This window comes from Stylophora pistillata, chromosome 8 (assembly GCF_964205215.1).
Source record: "Stylophora pistillata chromosome 8, jaStyPist1.2, whole genome shotgun sequence".
Classification (NCBI taxonomy): Eukaryota; Metazoa; Cnidaria; class Anthozoa; order Scleractinia; family Pocilloporidae; genus Stylophora; species Stylophora pistillata.
Window position 1 is genome coordinate 27,243,935 of NC_142526.1, and position 17,453 is coordinate 27,261,387.

The 17,453-nt window shown below is 39.2% G+C and overlaps 1 protein-coding gene across 1 annotated transcript; it reads right to left on the minus strand.

Annotated features, from left to right (window-relative positions):
* Positions 1-2,563: 2,563 nt before the first annotated feature.
* On the minus strand, positions 2,564-15,329 carry LOC148725707 (uncharacterized). The gene is made up of 10 exons (XM_088731615.1): positions 15,210-15,329; positions 11,750-11,829; positions 11,009-11,518; positions 9,575-9,749; positions 8,622-8,716; positions 8,065-8,218; positions 7,467-7,530; positions 6,916-7,181; positions 6,439-6,598; positions 2,564-5,851 (listed from the first exon to the last, which is right to left on the minus strand). Exons 3-10 carry the CDS (start codon positions 11,491-11,493, stop codon positions 5,613-5,615), a joined length of 1,638 nt encoding a protein of 545 aa, XP_088587741.1. The 5' UTR covers positions 11,494-11,518; positions 11,750-11,829; positions 15,210-15,329; the 3' UTR covers positions 2,564-5,612.
* Positions 15,330-17,453: the final 2,124 nt, after the last annotated feature.

The window sequence follows — 17,453 nt, forward strand, 5'->3', positions numbered from 1 at the left end:
ATCATTTCATTGTTTACGGCTCAGTGGTAAGACCTGAATTTCATACGATCAATGTCTTAATTAGCCACTTTCGAAGTTTAGAACAATTTTAAATTGAGATTTGAATTAATTCGGGAGAGCAATGGTTTTACTGCACTTCGTTCAATGATTGGTCTAGAAAACTCGCGCCACTCTCTCACTCAAACAATCAGATGCAACTGAAAATTAAACTAATCGCGACTTAGTAACCAGCGTATACCCGCACTTTGAGGAGCGGAGATTGTGGATAAGGCGTGTAAACGTCTATACCTGCTAAGGGTTTTGAAACGGGCTAGATTCCCCCCGAATCAGCTCATCACCATATATTGCGCCCTTATGCGATCAGTTTTAGAGTCCGCTTGCCAAGTTTGGAGTAGCAGTATACAGTCACACTTCAAGTAGCAACTGGAGGTGTTCAAAAACGTGCCTTAAGGATTAGTTTTCCAGGAAGTGACTATGAAACGGTACTTTGCAGAGGCTTCATCCCTAGTCTTTCAGAAAGAAGGTTGTGCTTATGCAACAAGACCTTTGAGAAAGCATGCGAGCCCTCCTCGCGCTTCTTTTCGAATGTCCCCCCCCCCGGCGTAACGCTGTCCATTGGTGTAATCTGAGGTCTAGCCATCGTATACAGTTGCCGAGATGCAGGACGGAGCGTTTAAAGACTAGCTTTTTTCCGGCAATGGCCTTTTTACAATAGTGATGCATTTTTATATTGCTTGTATAGTTTGTATATATATATATATATATAAACTAAGTGTAAAACGATGAAACATGAAGCAAACTCCTAACTGTTCCAGCTTTAATGTGGCGACGTTTCGGCCTTCGGCCTTCTTCAGGTGGAACGTATGTACATAAAAACTAAAAACTAAAAGTCCTAGTAGGTTTACAGAATGACCTGAGTTTATACTAAACTTAAGAAATATAAATAGTATTGCGTAATGCACTCCAGACCTAAATAATAGGATATAATAATGAGTAAAAGGCAAGAATGTGCAAGGGGCGAAATAACCACGATTGGTTGCGAAGAACTTCAGTACATTGTGTAAATGATGCCCTAATTACGTATTATAGCGGACGCGATTTTTGGATCTGAATTCGCGTCTTTTGTTAAGTCCGTGGGGACTAAGTGTACAAAGTTGTGCGGTCCAGTAGGCCTCTCTCGTAAGTAATAATCTATCAATATAAGCTGCGTCCCCTTGGCTGGTAATTTTCTCAATAACAATAAAATTAATTTCAGAAATTTCGTGTTTGGTACAACTGAAGTGGACTGCAAGCTCGCACGTTTTTTTGTTTGTTCGCATAGATGACTTGTGATTACGAAAACGCACCTTGAATTCAGTGGAAGTAGAACCCACATATTGTAAATTGCATTTCTTGCACGAGACCAAGTAAACAACATTTCTGGAAGATAAATATGATGCACGATCCTCGCAGTAGAGAGCACTATTTATGCAATAGCGAAAATCAGACCTGAAAGATATCAGGCCTGTACGGGATTCGAACCACTGACTTCTGCGATACTAGTGCAGCGCTCTACCAATTGAGCTAACAAGCCAACTGGGAGAAGGCCGTTAAGTTGATTCGTAATAAACCCGTGATAATAAATCAGATACAATGAATATATGAAAGTTCATATGTTTTGAACTGTGGTTATAGATACGTATGATGCACGATCCTCGCAGTAGAGAGCGCTATTTATGCAATAGCGAAAATCAGACCTGAAAAATATCAGGCCTGTACGGGATTCGAACCACTGACCTCTGCGATACTAGTGCAGCGCTCTACCAATTCGGCTAACAAGCCAACAGGGAGCAGGCCAGTTTATTACGAATAAAGAGTAAATGAGTTACCTTATTTACGTTGTAAGTAGACCGGGAAGTGTTGGTTAAATATAATTTTCTGTAAATAAAGCTCTATATCCATAGTCCATATTATACCGTTACCCTGGTAACGTTTGGGAAGTGTTGCTTGAGTATCCTTGGGCAAAATTTTGCAATTTCGTTGACTCAAAATGCATTAAGGATACGCCTCGTGCCTCGGGTGTTGGGTCGTGTGTATATATTCACGCGTTACAACACTTAGAACAATACTAACCAAATATCCTAGAAAACCATAACTTATAATAAAATATTTGAAAACATAATAATCATTGAGTCTTTTGGTGGCCAAATTTCAAGGCAAACTTAAATCCGTGAATGTCGCCGACAAAACTCTTTAGTGTATCCCCGGAAAACTGGCAGAACCTTTCCTACTAAAGTGAAGCCCTTTGTTCCAAACCATTTCAATCGAACCTGGAACAACGGCGATGATAGGGAAGACCTTCAACCTGTTGAGGAAAATACCAAAGCTGGTATCCCGTAAGGAACTGACAGACACGGTATCGTCAGATTACCGGCCCCTCAGGAGGAACTAACCAATACATGGCCGTCGTATTACCGACCTCACACGGAGAAGAAACGAACACAAGAGTGTCCGAATAGCGACCTTTCACGAAGTTCGGACGAACGCAGTACTGTCCGATAACCAAAATCAAAGATGTTCCCTGTAATTATCGCTTATGAAAAATAAGCAAAAAGATTTTATTGAACAACCTTGAAACAAGACCTAACTCTTACATTAAACAATTATCAAGTGAGTATTCATTATTACGCGGTGTTTATGTACATACACTTAGAAGATGAATAAAAAAAATCCTTTAAGCAAATATCTCGGTTGTGCTGGGTTAGGAAATATTCTTGAACTGTAGTTCTGAACATTTCGGTCCTTTTGGTCAGACAGCTAATACAACGAGACCCTAAGATAAAGGGTATTTACTGCAAGTTCCCAGTGTCCATTGTAATTGCCTTAGTTTTTATTTTACTTAACTTAATCGAAAAGTACAGCCTTCGTTGTATGCGACTGACTCTTTAAATACGGCTAACTTCGTGTTATCACGAACAGCCCATTTACAAAACAATATCCATAACACAATATCGACCGGGAAAACGAAAAGTGTACTAACCAACGCTCTAATATTTAGCTCAAAAGGTTAAGCAGATTATACCATTTTTCAAAGTAGATTTGTGCACCTAACTATTCTCCTTTCAATAAAGGGATTAAGTTTCTGAAGAAACGGTGGTGCCGGGGGCGGATCTAGGAATTTTTGATTGGGGGTTCAAACTCTGGTTCAGAAAGGACTGTTGGACTCTTTTGAGGCAAATTACTTCTCCCCCACACCCCTTCCCGCCAGTCGCGGTTGCACGTTATAATTCCTTGGCCGCTTATCGTTTACTTGGATTCATTAAAAAAAATCAGCCCGTTAAAAAGAAAATATATGATCCTGTCGATGTAAGAATTTCAGTCTCAAAGTTGTAAGCGTCAGGTCTGATAAGGGGGGGTTCCGGACCCCCGGACCCTCCCCCTGGATCCGCCACTGGATGCTGCGTCCGGTGGGGTAGTATAACAAGGTAATTTGGTTTTGTCAACTGAGTTGATAATGTAAATTGGCCCACCGTAAAGAGATTCAAAGCTGACGTTTCGAGAGTCAACCCTTCGTCAGAGCGACGAAAGGCCAACACTCCTGAATACGATGGCACATCCCATATAAGTCAGTCGATGGTGGGTAGGGGATGTTTTACTACACACTTGTTTTGTGCGTGGGTGGTTCCTCAAAACCGACGCGAATAAGGTAGCTGATGAGTCACAATGTTCGTATTAACTTTAACCTTTTCTTCCCTCACCCCTTTTCTTCTCTAAGTTCAAACTTAATGTTCCACCTACAAAACCGTTATGCTATTCATTATACTTTTACCTTATGCAAAAATAAAAACATCTGCAAGAGTAAATTTTCTAATTCCTACAATTCAGGTTAAGGGGTTAGTAAAACCTGAAGGTTGTACGTATTATAACGTAAAGATTAAACAAAGCGGTCAAATTAACCACCTTGATTTGAAACAGTATTGAGGAAAATATACATTGCAACAGCCGACTGTTGCAATGTATATTGCAATTTATTATAGAGATACTGATGAAATACCAGGATTTCTCCTTTTACTAAAAAATCATATCTTCACCGCGCGCAGTGAATATACTATTTTCATCTTTCACGTGTGAGGATATTGGTGTGGCCATGGTTACCAACATAATTACCCAATTACAATAGAGCTTCTCGCTCAGGCGCGCGGTCGGTTGATTTGAAATTTTTCTCTTCTTTATTCGAATTTTGACTTTTTCAAACAGAAAATAGAACTATTATTTTCTTTATTTCCCCTTTATAACTTTATATCCGAGTTTCATAGCATTTCTGTGACAAGAATTTTGCAAAAGATGACCACTTTTTGCTGTTTCGAAAATGAATAAAAAAAGTTGTCTTTTATGTGGAAATTTCATCAGTATCAATATAATAAACAGAACATTACATGGCCGCTTGGGGATACGAATTTTATCTTCGAGTGCTGAAAGTATCTCTCACCCGTTCGCTGCGCTCACTCGTGAGAGATACTTTCAGCACTCGAAGATAAAATTCGTATCCCCAAGCGGCCATGTAATATCCTCTTTGTATAATGATCTCCTAAAAGAGAACATTAAATTCACCTCTTAACTCCCAAGGGGATCGAAAAGTAGCTTCTCTTAACAACTTATTATTATCATTATCCAGCTCATAGGCGATGCCTATGAGGAAGAAACGAACCCATCAGCTGGAGGGTGCAATTTGTATAGGTAATCGCATGGGGCCGAGTAAAATTAAGGATTAATATCACGCGTGTTTTTGGAAGTTGCTGAAATTGCCCGAATCGCGAAGCGACGAGGGCAATTTCAACAACTTCTGAAAACACAAGTGATCCTTAATTTTACGAGGACCCATTGCGATTACTTGTCAATGAGATTGAGGAGAAAATTACTGAATTTCTGAATGCGCTCTTCCGTAATCAGTCATAGGAAGACATTTAAAGTTGACAGAGAATCAATGGCCACAAACGCACGAATGAGCTGAATGAAATTTTATTTTTGCACAAACGGATACCAGGACTTTGGATAGGCTTTTGATTTTAGACATCTCTCCAGTGATGCCTCCATTACTTTAAGGCTTACTTTCAGGAAGTCAGGCTCATATTCATCCCCGTTTTCTTTTCGTAACTTGGCATAAAACTGCGCCAGTGTTCGGTCGAGGACATCGCTCTCGTACTCTTCTAAATTTTGCTTAGAAGTTTCTTTCATTCGCCGCTTTTAAAAACGTCCTTCCAGTACTCCGTGCTTTTCCTCGTGTTTTCGTTTTTACTCTTGTCTTTTAATTCTTCGATATATTCCTCGTCAACTATCGCGAAACGAGACGCCATTGTTACAGAAAATCTTCAGCAACAACTTTTCGATAGCATAAGCTGTTGCTAGGCAACCTGAGTACCAATCATGAGCTAGTAATTTTTCCCTCTTCTCAAGCAAAATTAAGAAAAAAAATACCCTTTTCATTGACCAATTAGCATTCAATAATTTTGCCCTCTATTTTATTATAATATAAAATGAAATTCACCAAACTGATCCACGAGGAAATGTATGGGGAGCTTACGAGACAATTGCTGAGTTGATCCTGGCAGTTTGAGGGTTAAGGGAGTGCGATTTTACACAGCGACTGTTTCATCATCCCCTTTCGGAGCGCGACCGTTAGCATTTCCGTCAGCGGCTAATTCTTGATCGCGAAGCTTCTTCAATCCTTGAATCAAGCGGTCATGAAACACTTGGTATTCGGCTATCATAATGTCCAAAGTGGCATCTTTAGAATTGTCGTGAGGGTGAAGTTTAACTTCGTCCTCGCTGACTGAGTAAGAACCCTTAGGAGCAAACTGCATACGCTGATTTCCTGCAGGAAGCAAAATGTTTGTTTACATGTATAATCGAGTATTCTTAATTAGTTGCTGCATCAAGCTTCATCGTGGGCTGTTAAAACAAAGAAGAGTTCGTGTAACACCACACTAAAAGCAATAACGGCCAAGACGATAACAAGTTTACAACAAAAGTTGAAATACAAAAGCATTACAAATACTAAAATTTTTACCAAAAGTAACGAAATTAGAACAGGTGCCGAGTTTATGGCAACGATACACAGCAAAAATGACTCAATTTTTTTCACTTTTCCCACTTTTCCGGCAACATCAACCCTAGAAAAATAAAACTATCTTCCATATCTAATGCGAATATTTTAATTTGAGTGTGAAAACAGCCGAGTGCAGATGGCAAAAAAGGTCAGTCTTTTGCAATTTGTCGTAAACATCTTTCTGAGCTTATCTCATTAATTGAAACTATCCCCACAAATCTTCAAGTTAAAGTGGATAATGTTATCAGCAAGTCAGGATGAAACACAAAGATGAATTTTGACTGAATGAATTTAACTAAAACAACATTCGAATGATAGTATACCTCAACTAGAAACAACTCAGAAATGCTTACTTGCTTTTGGTCTGCGGTACAAGAATTCCCAAGAAAGGCCTCCGATGAAGAACGCAGCAGCGACACCAAGTCCGATGTACATAACGAGAGAAAAGACATTTTCTTCATATAACAAAACTTCTGCAGCTTCCAGCTGCTGGTTTTCGTCATCAGTCGGATTCTATACAAATAAAATGCAGAAAAACTTATGTTAAGTAGCTTGATAAAATGTAAAGAAATTTTAGCGGTTAGATGGTGCCTTTTGTCGACATTTCACTTGTGCCCTTTAATATGAGCCCTAGTAAAGTTTAGTTTTGTATTTTTCCCCCCCTCTTTGTTTCGTTTCGTTTTATATCTTGTTCGAACGGATGGAAAGAACGTTGATGACTACAAAAATCTCACGGTATCAATGAACTCTAGCGAACCGAGACTGGCCTGACTTTAGAATTAGAAGATTGAGGCAAATTAAAATGAAAAAAAATCGCAGAAAACTCTTACCTTGAGAGGGACCAAATTAGCAGCAATGATTTCAAATGTCTCTCGAGGGTGATTACGTAAGAAACTTCGAACACATTTCTCCAACCTTGAGGAATTCTTGGGTAACACCACTCCATAGGTGATTGAGTGATCGATGTACCTCTCGATTCTGATTGGTTCTTTTTGAATCAGGTTCAACGAATGGGTGAGGACGTAGTTGTCCACTAGAGCACCATCGATTTCGTGTGCCAAGAGAGCTTCCGTCATTTTCATCACGTGAGGGAAGACTAAGACGGTAGAAATGACCACTAAGTAACACATACACCCCATTCGATGGTCTAACATGCAATACGGGTAGATATTTTGCAAGTTGAGTCAAGCACTGAACAAAATGTCCGGGCCTTGGAATTTGGTTTTGGTTTGGAGAGGGTGCGAGAGAATAATATAGCAAAACACGAAGGAAATGTCTTGTCAACGATTTCCTTAATTTTGAACACCTTCATGCTTTGCATCGTTGGTATTACATGGATGTGGGTTGACACCACTGTGTTTAACTGATGCATATGTAATACCTTTCATGTCAGCATTCATGGTCACACCAAGTTTGAACTCTTCAGTTCCGTTCACTGCTCCGATCTGCCACAGAATGTGACAAAATCCATAAAAAAAAGTTATCAAATAGAAACAAACAAAAAAAACGACACATTTAAATATCCAACAGGTTGAGAGACGAAGATAACTTGAGAGGGAACACAGAAAGCTGAACGAATTAGAGAGAAAGATCTGCAAAGAAGCTCATCGTGTTTATCCAAACCGTCCTCTGCAGTAAAAGAACGTGGAATCCCCAAATTTTAGGTTTTCTGAAAGCGGGAATAGCGAACTCTTCACACTGCCCTTTGTAACTGAGAGTTGCCTTAACATGTCATGTCGACGAGAGGTCTTGCGTCGTTGGCGACGGTTAACACTGAGTCTCGTGTGAAATTCTTGACACAATAATTGTAATTCAAATAACGTGGATGTTTTTCTGAGCGTGTTAAAACCCTGTTGTGTTTAAAGAGGATGACGATGACGACAAAGAAGAGGGGAAACAGTAGAAGAAACAAATTAAAAGAAGGAAAAGGTAAAGAGGGAAGGACGTTGTTCAACGAAAAAAAAATTGTTGAAAACTACCTTTGAACCATGAATTTTAAAAATTTTCACGGTGCTAGCAGATAACGAAGCTGTCACAAGGGCTGTAAAAATTGAGATGATGATAACACCCGTTATGATCCACAGAATACAGAACACACGACCAAGGGCTGACTTAGGAGAACGGTCACCATACCTGTGATAAAAGGAAGCAAATATCAAATTAATCAATCAGTCAATTGGCCAATTAGCCATTAGTCAGTCTGTCAGTTAGTCAGTCAATCAGTCAAACACTCAATAAGTCGGTCGGTCGGTCAGTCAGTGAGTTAATTCGTCTGTCAGTAAGTCAGTTATCAGTTAATCAGCCTTTCACTCAGTCAGTCTAGCTAGTTGCCAGGTAGGTAGGCAGTCCACGGGTCAAGCATTAATCTATGTGAATAAATAACCTCCCAATGGTGACAGTTTCAAAACAATAAATAAATCAGATCAGTGATAATAGTAAAGCTTAAATAAATAAACATTATGTTGAAATACAACAAAATAAATACTAAATCTACCAAGAGTCCGAGATCAATCAGCCACAGAAAAAATTTACGAACCCCACAGTTGTCATGGTAACAAGTGCCCACCAGAAGCCTTCCCAGGAACCTCGTAGAAATGGTGGTGGAAATTCTCCAGGGTTGCTGGTGTGATCCTAGAGACGGACAAACAAACAAACTATTACGCAGGAGAAAAAATTAGTTCTTGGATGTTGCTTGGCTAAACTTCTTAACTCTTCAACGAAAAAGAGTGGATGCTTTGCGGAGGAGCCCCAAAAAGAACTTTTCGTTTTCAAATATTGAATTTTCATTATTCCTTACTATCATATGACTCGACTAGCACCGCGTGCACAATCCCATAGAAAACCATTGTGAAAGCTGACGTGCGTTGGGCAGGACGGGTTGAAGTGTACTGATCCGGAAAAAGCTGACCGACCCTCGGCACACATGGCTTTGTTGAAAAACTTATGGAATATGTGAGTGAGAATAAAAAAATTCGCGTTTTTTTTTTATTGAAATTAAGGTTTCTTGTTTTGATTCGAAAAATTAAGGAAGAGTTTTTACTGAGGAATCTTTTTTGTGGTTGTCCCGCGTGCACCCGTAAATCGCTTCCTATTATGGTTGAAACAAAATTACTAAAAATTCAAAATTTAGTGGTCCTATGAGAAAATGCTTGTTGATTGAGTTTGGTCGGGCTGCACGGGAATATATTGGCTCTCCGTCATGAAACACGCGCCTCGCGCGTGTACTCAAGTCAAATATCTTCCTATCTAGTTCTACCACTCGGTAAATAAGTACATATTATTAATACAAGCTCAACAGAAAGTAATTACTTGTTGTCCTCAGCCTCTCAGAGTAGCCGTTTCGTAGGTCGTATTGGAGTTTTGGTATAAGTCATCGAACAAATAGGAGGAACCCACCACAAACACAGAACCAAACCAAATATCATTTTTGGTGACTAGATCTTCCGTCTTAAATGTACTCCAATTTCTGAAAAAATAAAAGCAGCTTACCAGAAACCAGATGATAATCCCAGAAAGTGAAGCTGTAACAAGTATAAACACCAACATTGGCCAAGCATTGGCTATTGTTGTAATCAGAATGTGAGTTTGAGTCTTGTCGGGCTGTTCATTGTGCACAAGAAGAATAACACGAGGTGCCTTCACAATACCGATAAAAGGCCGGTTCCTGGTATGAAAAAGGTAAAAAAGTGACTGCTGAGTTATTTTCAAAAAGGTCGTAGTAAAAAAGGCCTCAAACAACCCCCAAAAAACTATCTAGGCTCTGCGAACGGAACCTGATGGATCATCTGGCCTTACCAAACTGATCTAAATTTATCAAATACCTTAGTCCTCCGTATGCATTTTTTTTCATTTCAATAGTTTACACCATAAGCGGGAAAGTTTCTCTCATTTCTCTCTCATTTGCTTTCACCACGAACGTTTTATCCTAAGGAAAAACCTAATGGCCCGGGATCTCTGTGATGCACATGACTACACGTAATGTAACGAGCAACTGATTTCAAACATGGATTGGAATTTGGACGCAGTTGTTCAAAGAGTGAAGATAAAGCCATCCATCGTTCTTTACATAGCACGCTGCATCACGCACGTATTTTGATTAGCTCCTTTTATGATCAATCGGAGGAAAGACAGATGACGTCACATCTGTGACGGCTCCGCCTCGTGTTCCACTTTTTGTATTCTTAACTTATTTGACATCATCTGTAAAGTAGTACTGAACAAACGCACAGCAACATAGAAACTCTTTGTTAAACTGATATTCCAGAAAAAGTATTCTGACAGATGGATACTGACCCGCGCTTTAAATAAAATTATAACATAACTAAAGTAAAGCGCGCGCTCTGATTGGTCAATTTAGCGTCCCCTATTTGCCCATGGGTGTACGCTGCTGACGTGAGCAAATGCAAAGACTATTTTTCCGCGCGCGCTTGTTTTTTCTGGTCGCGTAAGATTTGTTAAATAAAAGGGAACTCTTTAGCTGCAATGTGTCAATGTTATGTTATAAAACAAATGGTAAACACCACAGCGTACACTATTGAGTTATGGATGCACTTGGGAGGTTTGCTAAGCACTCAAGAAGCTAGAGTCGCTCGAGGCTATCGCCTCGAGCGACTCTTACGCTTCTTTCGTGCTTAGCAACCTCCCACGTGCATCCATAACTCAATAGTGTACGCTGTGGTGTTTACCATTTGTTAATTATCTACCATTTGAACAAATGGGGCCAATTTCCTGTGATGTTTCAACCGTTTTACATCTAGCAGTAGATTCTTCCAGTAGATAACACGTAGATTCTTAGAAAAAGAATTGCCTTGATTAACACCAAATTGAAACTGGCCAACATTAACATGTTTGATCTCTGCATGGAAAAAATAACTTTCAGATCTTAAGATAAATGTACGCTCAGTGTACATGCTGTGTAGTTACCTGAATATATCGGAGTTGTCGTATCCGTAGATAGGAAACGTTATATCAAACGTGTCTTTTTCAATGTCGTTCTCCACGCTCCGTACAGACTTCGAAAATTTTCCAAACGATACTTCAGTATCCTCGTGACAACAGCCCGAGACAGCGGCCTTCAGAATGCCAGGAAACATTCCGTCTACAGTTAGACCCTTGATTTGTTTGTTCGTGGTTCGATAGACAATGGTGTATGGGGAGTATAAGTGCCACGCGATGGATATGGGCAATCCATTTGCACAGCGGTGGTCTAGGGAGTAGTTTTTCGCTATGTCAAAGTATTGCTGTAGCTTTTTACTTATCTTCGGAACTTGGTCCTTCGCCAGCGAAGAGAAAGGTATGTGGAAGGATGTTTCCGAGTGATTCCTTTTCGACCAGTAGGTAAGAAATATGGCTCCAGTTTGAGGGGTGAATTTGAGAAGTGTTGTGACGAAAAATATCAAGGAAAACATAGCTTCAAACCCTCAGGAATGGACGCTGAAATTGAAAAGAAACATAAGACAAACATTTCAACAGCAGAGGCTTTGTAATTAAATAAAGCCCTTCAGGAGGGGGTATCTTGGCTACTGTTGTCCGAAGCTGAGAGATTGTCCCAGAAAAATGAATAATAGGCCGGGAAACGAAGCTCAGAGAGAAGATGAGAAGTTTTAAGGACAATATCAGTCGACATACAAGCAGTGGAGAAAGCCAGAGAAAGCAAAACATTACCTGCAACAATTGCTAAAAGTTCTTCCGGCTCTTCTTGTTTTCTGCCTGGATATGAGAGGATACGATGTCCACTAGCAAACCTGCAAATGAACAAGAACAGCAATGCAACCACTTGCAATCGAAGCTAAATCAGCCTTGATTAGCTCTTTAAAAAAAATAAACATTTTCATGAGGAAAGAGAAAAATAAAAGGAAATTACAGGAATGCTTCGGACGATAATGTTAAAATGCCCTGCAAAACAGCTGTTAAAGGAAATATTCCTTAGCTTGTTGTCTATGTGTATTTTGACCGCTTAATAGACCACTTTCATAAATGGCTGCCGGATTAATATTCTTTTGTTTAAATTTAAATTAGCCCTACTGGCCTCGCTTGAGATAATGTATTCTTTTGAATTTTGTACTGGAGAACGAGGCCAGTAGGGCTAATTTAAATTTAAACAAAAGAATATTAATCCGGCAGCCATTTATGAAAGTGGTCTATTAAGTAAACAGCAAAGCTTCGAAAAAAGTTAAACATTGTACCTAAAAAAAGACAGCAATCACCAAACTTGTAACTTGTATTGTGCACTAAGCCTACTTACGAGCCATGTGGCTCATCGGGCAGGCGCTTAACTCCGGTTTCCGTAGCATGAAGCTGCAGGACTAGTATTTAAGATACTTAACGGTTTCATTAAAATTTGATTGGTTTTGGTTTAATAAACATTTGATAACGAGCACTTCACCCCGCACCAAAAACCGTGGAATTTGTTACATAATCATTAGTTTTTAAAAATCGAGTTTCCAGATGGGATTTGAACCCACGACCCTCCGTGATCTAGTCGGATGCTCTAACCACTGAGCTACAGGAGACTCTTATGGTGAGCAAGGGTCAATTAGTGGGTATTGACTGGAACCGCATCACGCGGCTACACAGCCAAACATCAGCTAGCGCATAGAAGCTCACTAACAGCATCACGCTGTCACATTAAAGCATCACATGCATTAAAGCATCACATGCAGCCAACCAGCCTCCAAAGTGAGCATGTAAAGATGAAATAAACAATTTTTAAAAATCGAGTTTCCAGATGGGATTTGAACCCACGACCCTCCGTGATCTAGTCGGATGCTCTAACCACTGAGCTACAGGAGACTCTTATGGTGAGCAAGGGTCAATTAGTGGGTATTGACTGGAACCGCATCACGCGTCGTGGGTTCAAATCCCATCTGGAAACTCGATTTTTAAAAATTGTTTATTTCATCTTTACATGCTCACTTTGGAGGCTGGTTGGCTGCATGTGATGCTTTAATGCATGTGATGCTTTAATGTGACAGCGTGATGCTGTTAGTGAGCTTCTATGCGCTAGCTGATGTTTGGCTGTGTAGCCGCGTGATGCGGTTCCAGTCAATACCCACTAATTGACCCTTGCTCACCATAAGAGTCTCCTGTAGCTCAGTGGTTAGAGCATCCGACTAGATCACGGAGGGTCGTGGGTTCAAATCCCATCTGGAAACTCGATTTTTAAAAATTGTTTATTTCATCTTTACATAATCATTAGTTTGGTCATGTATAAACCACCTATGTCCCTGCAATTGAAGGAGGTTTTACTTTCTCTTGACAAACCTCGTTTTAAGCGAGGAACATCTACAGGTAGCCGCAGAAACAGTGTTCAAAGTCTCAAAGACGAAGAAAAGTTCCTGGGCGTTTCTCCTTCTAGGAAAAAATCCAAAATCATGATGGCAAAATATTTTCAAGCATGTCAATAGAAAAAGAGAAATACGTTCGAGGGGAAATTTGCAAGTCATCGCCTCATGTTATCTCAGATCAGCAATGTAGATTCAGATTGTATAGTCTTCTGAAGCTATAAAGTTTGAAGCGGAAATACGAACAAAATTCAAGTAAACTTCCTTTAGAGAAAATTTTGATTTGGAAAACACAAAAACTAAAAGAAAAAGCAAAACAAAAAACAGTGTCCTGTTTCCAATCTCGGTAAAATAAAGCCTCTAGCTTCACAGTTTTATAATGTACATCTGTGCCTCTGGGTGTCCTTTTGTGTATCAGCACAGCGGCGAAAATTAAGGGCCAGTTATTTAAAGTTTAGACATTTTATAACAAAACCGCGTCTTAGAGTATGTCGAGTTCCGCTGAATATTTTATCTGAACATTTAATACTGTGAACAGTACCAAGAGGGCTGAAAGATAGTAATGATGGACAATACGTAAGGCCAACTGCTTACGTAAAACTGCGGTTTGGGTTGTACCTCGTGTAAATAACCGGCACTAATTTTTGTTGTTGACTAAACTAACAAATGAATGCCGCGTCTGGTGAAAAGGGAATAAAAATTAAAAGAAATCTATGAATGAAAAATGTGTTCACAGAGGTAGTAAAATGCGTGATACTGTCACGATGTACTTTGAGAATAATTCAAGTCGTCGTGGTTAACGCGCCTCGGTAAATGAGGCCGTCCGTCTTTACGACATATGCTACTGTTCGTCTTTTACATCGCTTTTATCAGTTCTTTATATGATTCACTTCCATTATTCTTGACAGGTAACGCATTATTGCCCTCTCAGTCAAACAAACTTCCTCATCCTCCCCCACCCCCCACTCCTCCACCCAACCTGGTGGTTAAAATTTCTCTACACCGACAATTTGTACTCATAAAATATAGAATTTCCATTTTGTTTTGTGAGTATATCGATTCCTCTTTGCTATTTCATTCAAAAGTTTTAGAAGTTATCAACAATCGAGAAGCGTTTAACTATTTTCAGCGGGCAACGGCAAAAAAAATTAAAGAGCCTACGATTCAAATTAATCGAAATGCATCATAGAATTCAATCGGCAGGTGCTGCGTGGAAGAGCCCCCATAATAGGCTTTTTTATAGATACTTTTACAGCGCACTTTGAGTGTCGGTCTCATGGCAAAACAAGATACCATCATAAAGTTACGTGACACCTCCCACTTTTGTATTCCTCGAGATATTTTTTAATTTTTTTTTTTTTTTCTTTTTTTACCTGCCCTATATTTGTCCCCCTTTCAACGTACTGTTTCGCTGGGAAATGCTTCAGTAAAACAAGTGAACGTGCCAAGATAATTCAACTCTGACGATCACTTAGATTTAACTTAAATGGTAGCGTTAATTTATCAAGCGCTAATTACAAGTAAGGCATACAGAGGCAAAATACTTGGTTAGGTTATGCCAAAAGCGCTTATAAAGCAAAGATTGTATTATCACAATCATAATCTAAAGTTTATCGCAACCATTCCTAGACCAGAATTAGAAGATAAATAGATATGACACTGAAGAACGTCTTTCATGTTAAAACAACAACTCAGAATCGACTGAAATGAAATGGATGATGATCATCAGGGAGGATTAATTATTCACAGCACTTCATCAACATTTTAGCAACTACATTACAAAAGGATGAAGCATGATTCAGGGATACGAACGATACAAAAACAGTAGAGAAATATAATACCTTTCTCAATTTGTCCCTCTGCCAATGAATCGATTCTTTCCAAGGAAATTGGAGATCGCTAAACATAAACTTTGTTCCGTGATGGCGAGAACAACAAAGAAGAAGTGATGAACATTTTGCATCAAAATATGTATGTCAGATTTCGATTACTATTTGGCTTCAATTTTTATTTTGTTTCGAAGTAGGCCAATAATAGGACAGGAACATTGTGGGCTTGCAACCACCTGGCATAAGCAATTTATTTAAACAGTTTTTCCCTTCCAAACTGTCTGAAATTAATTGTAAATGAATTTTAACTTCTTGCTAAAGCTCATAGTTAACCTATTTTGTGTCTTAATCATCACCTATTGCTGAAACTCATCCTTTGTTCCTTACCCTCTTCATTAAAATACGAAAACTAATGAAAATCTTCTGTTGGATTCATTTGCGATAATCGTGCCATAAAGAGAACATCTGTTTCGGCGTCGACACAACTTAAACCGGATCACAAATGGATCACGGACCGGATCATGGGTGAGAATGAAGTTAAAGTACATTAAAATCTGATTTAACGTAATTTTAATGTAACGTGTAAAAACAAAGTCAACGGATACAACATCATGAACTGCTCATGAGTCATGTCAACACAAGACTTTTAAAACAACTACTTCATAAGTTTGAATTTTATTTTGATTTTATTATTTTCAAGCGGTTAAAAAAATGAAATCATATACTAGTAGGAATACCTATTGGTACTGCATACTCCTGGTAGTCCGCGGACTCAAAATGTGCCATGGAATGCAGCAATTTTATTTGTTTAAAGGGTGTGAAGTGTAAACTTTGTTTCCTAGCGGAAAACAAATTACAGAATGTATAACTTCTTGTAGTTGATCCCTTCTGCATAATATCTTGTGGTCGATTCTTCATATGACTGATAGTCTCAGGGGGCTTAGCCAGGATTTTTCAAAGGGGGGGTCACAGAGGCTACTTGCCATTTACAACGCTGCTCTCCCGCGTGTGTCAGAGGGCTCAGTCGTATTATCGCGGCATGAAGGCCCATATTAGAGAGATTAGAGAGATTTAGCAAGAGGACGGGAACGTCATTTCAGAACGGGAGAGCGCGCGGAATAGTCTGGACACGACACCATTCAACTTCCGGTGTTAGCGTTGCCGTTCTCCCCAAAAAGTTCAGGACGTCATTTCGCTGGTTTTCCCGTCGTGATCAGAACGTCTGGGATTTCCGTCAATTGTGCTCTTGTAAATCGATCGAAACGAGATAATACTATTTGGAAGTATTTCAAAACTCATGTTCAGGATAACTGGGTCCCTTTCTTTGTTTTAATCGGTGCATTTTTGAAAACTTGTCGCTGCAATGTGCTGGATTCCCGAAAGGAAATTGGAACAATCGTTGGCAAGCGATCCAAGATTTCAGGACTCTGTTTGCTTTTGAGTGAGCAAGGCTTTAGACAATAAAAGGGCTTTTCTTTAATCCATTTCTTTAAGCCTATGTGAAAACTCTAAGAATAGGATGTTGTTGAATTTTATCATAAATCGATTCACCAATAACCATGCTGCAAGTTGAAGTTTGGAGTGGTCAATCAAATAAACTATCACGAAGCTTACATACCATAATTTTTTTTTATTTATTTGTTGTCGTTGTCGTTTTTACCGATCATGAATGAATGCTTTGTGGATTGAAGTCAAAGATTAACAATTTAAGAATTTTCTCGGGTTTGCACTGTCTTAAACTTTTTTAATCAGCACCGATGAAAACAAGAAAGTCGTGCTCACGCAACAAAAGTAAATGACAATCAATTTTATTTCGACACGACTTTCTAAATCAAGTAATTTAATTCAGTCTAGAACAACTTCGTCGAAAAAGGAAGAAACAAAACAAAACAAACAAAAAACCGAAACCAAGTCTTATCCTAAGCCTAATCGTTTCATGGGTGACTTGCCTTAAAGTGCACCTACACCCAAAAAATTTTTTTCGCTTAACGAAGTAAGCTTATTTTTTGGAGTATTTCTGCGCAAAAATTTTTTTATTTGCTCAAATCTTCAATTTTCTATGCCCAGTCAAAATACGGAAAATCGGCCGCCATCTTGCCCCACGACCGAGTTTAAAGAAGAATGGCTCTAGCGGGTAATGTGACGTCAAATCGAGAACACGAAAGTCTGCATCTCACACATTTTCACTTGTTTGGGAAGATTGTCGTCGATATCGTCCGAAATATGCCGACTAGGTGTGTTGTATGAAGATTGTAT

Excerpts from the sequence above, each read along its gene's own strand:
- LOC148725707 (XM_088731615.1), bottom strand. The coding sequence starts at position 11,493 with ATGTTTTCCTTGATATTTTTCGTCACAACACTTCTCAAATTCACCCCT. Across the intron at positions 8,717-9,574 it reads GGATTATCATCTGGTTTCTG|GATCACACCAGCAACCCTGG; the intron begins GTAAGCTGCTTT and ends GTCCGTCTCTAG. Across the intron at positions 7,531-8,064 it reads TTAAAATTCATGGTTCAAAG|ATCGGAGCAGTGAACGGAAC; the intron begins GTAGTTTTCAAC and ends ATTCTGTGGCAG.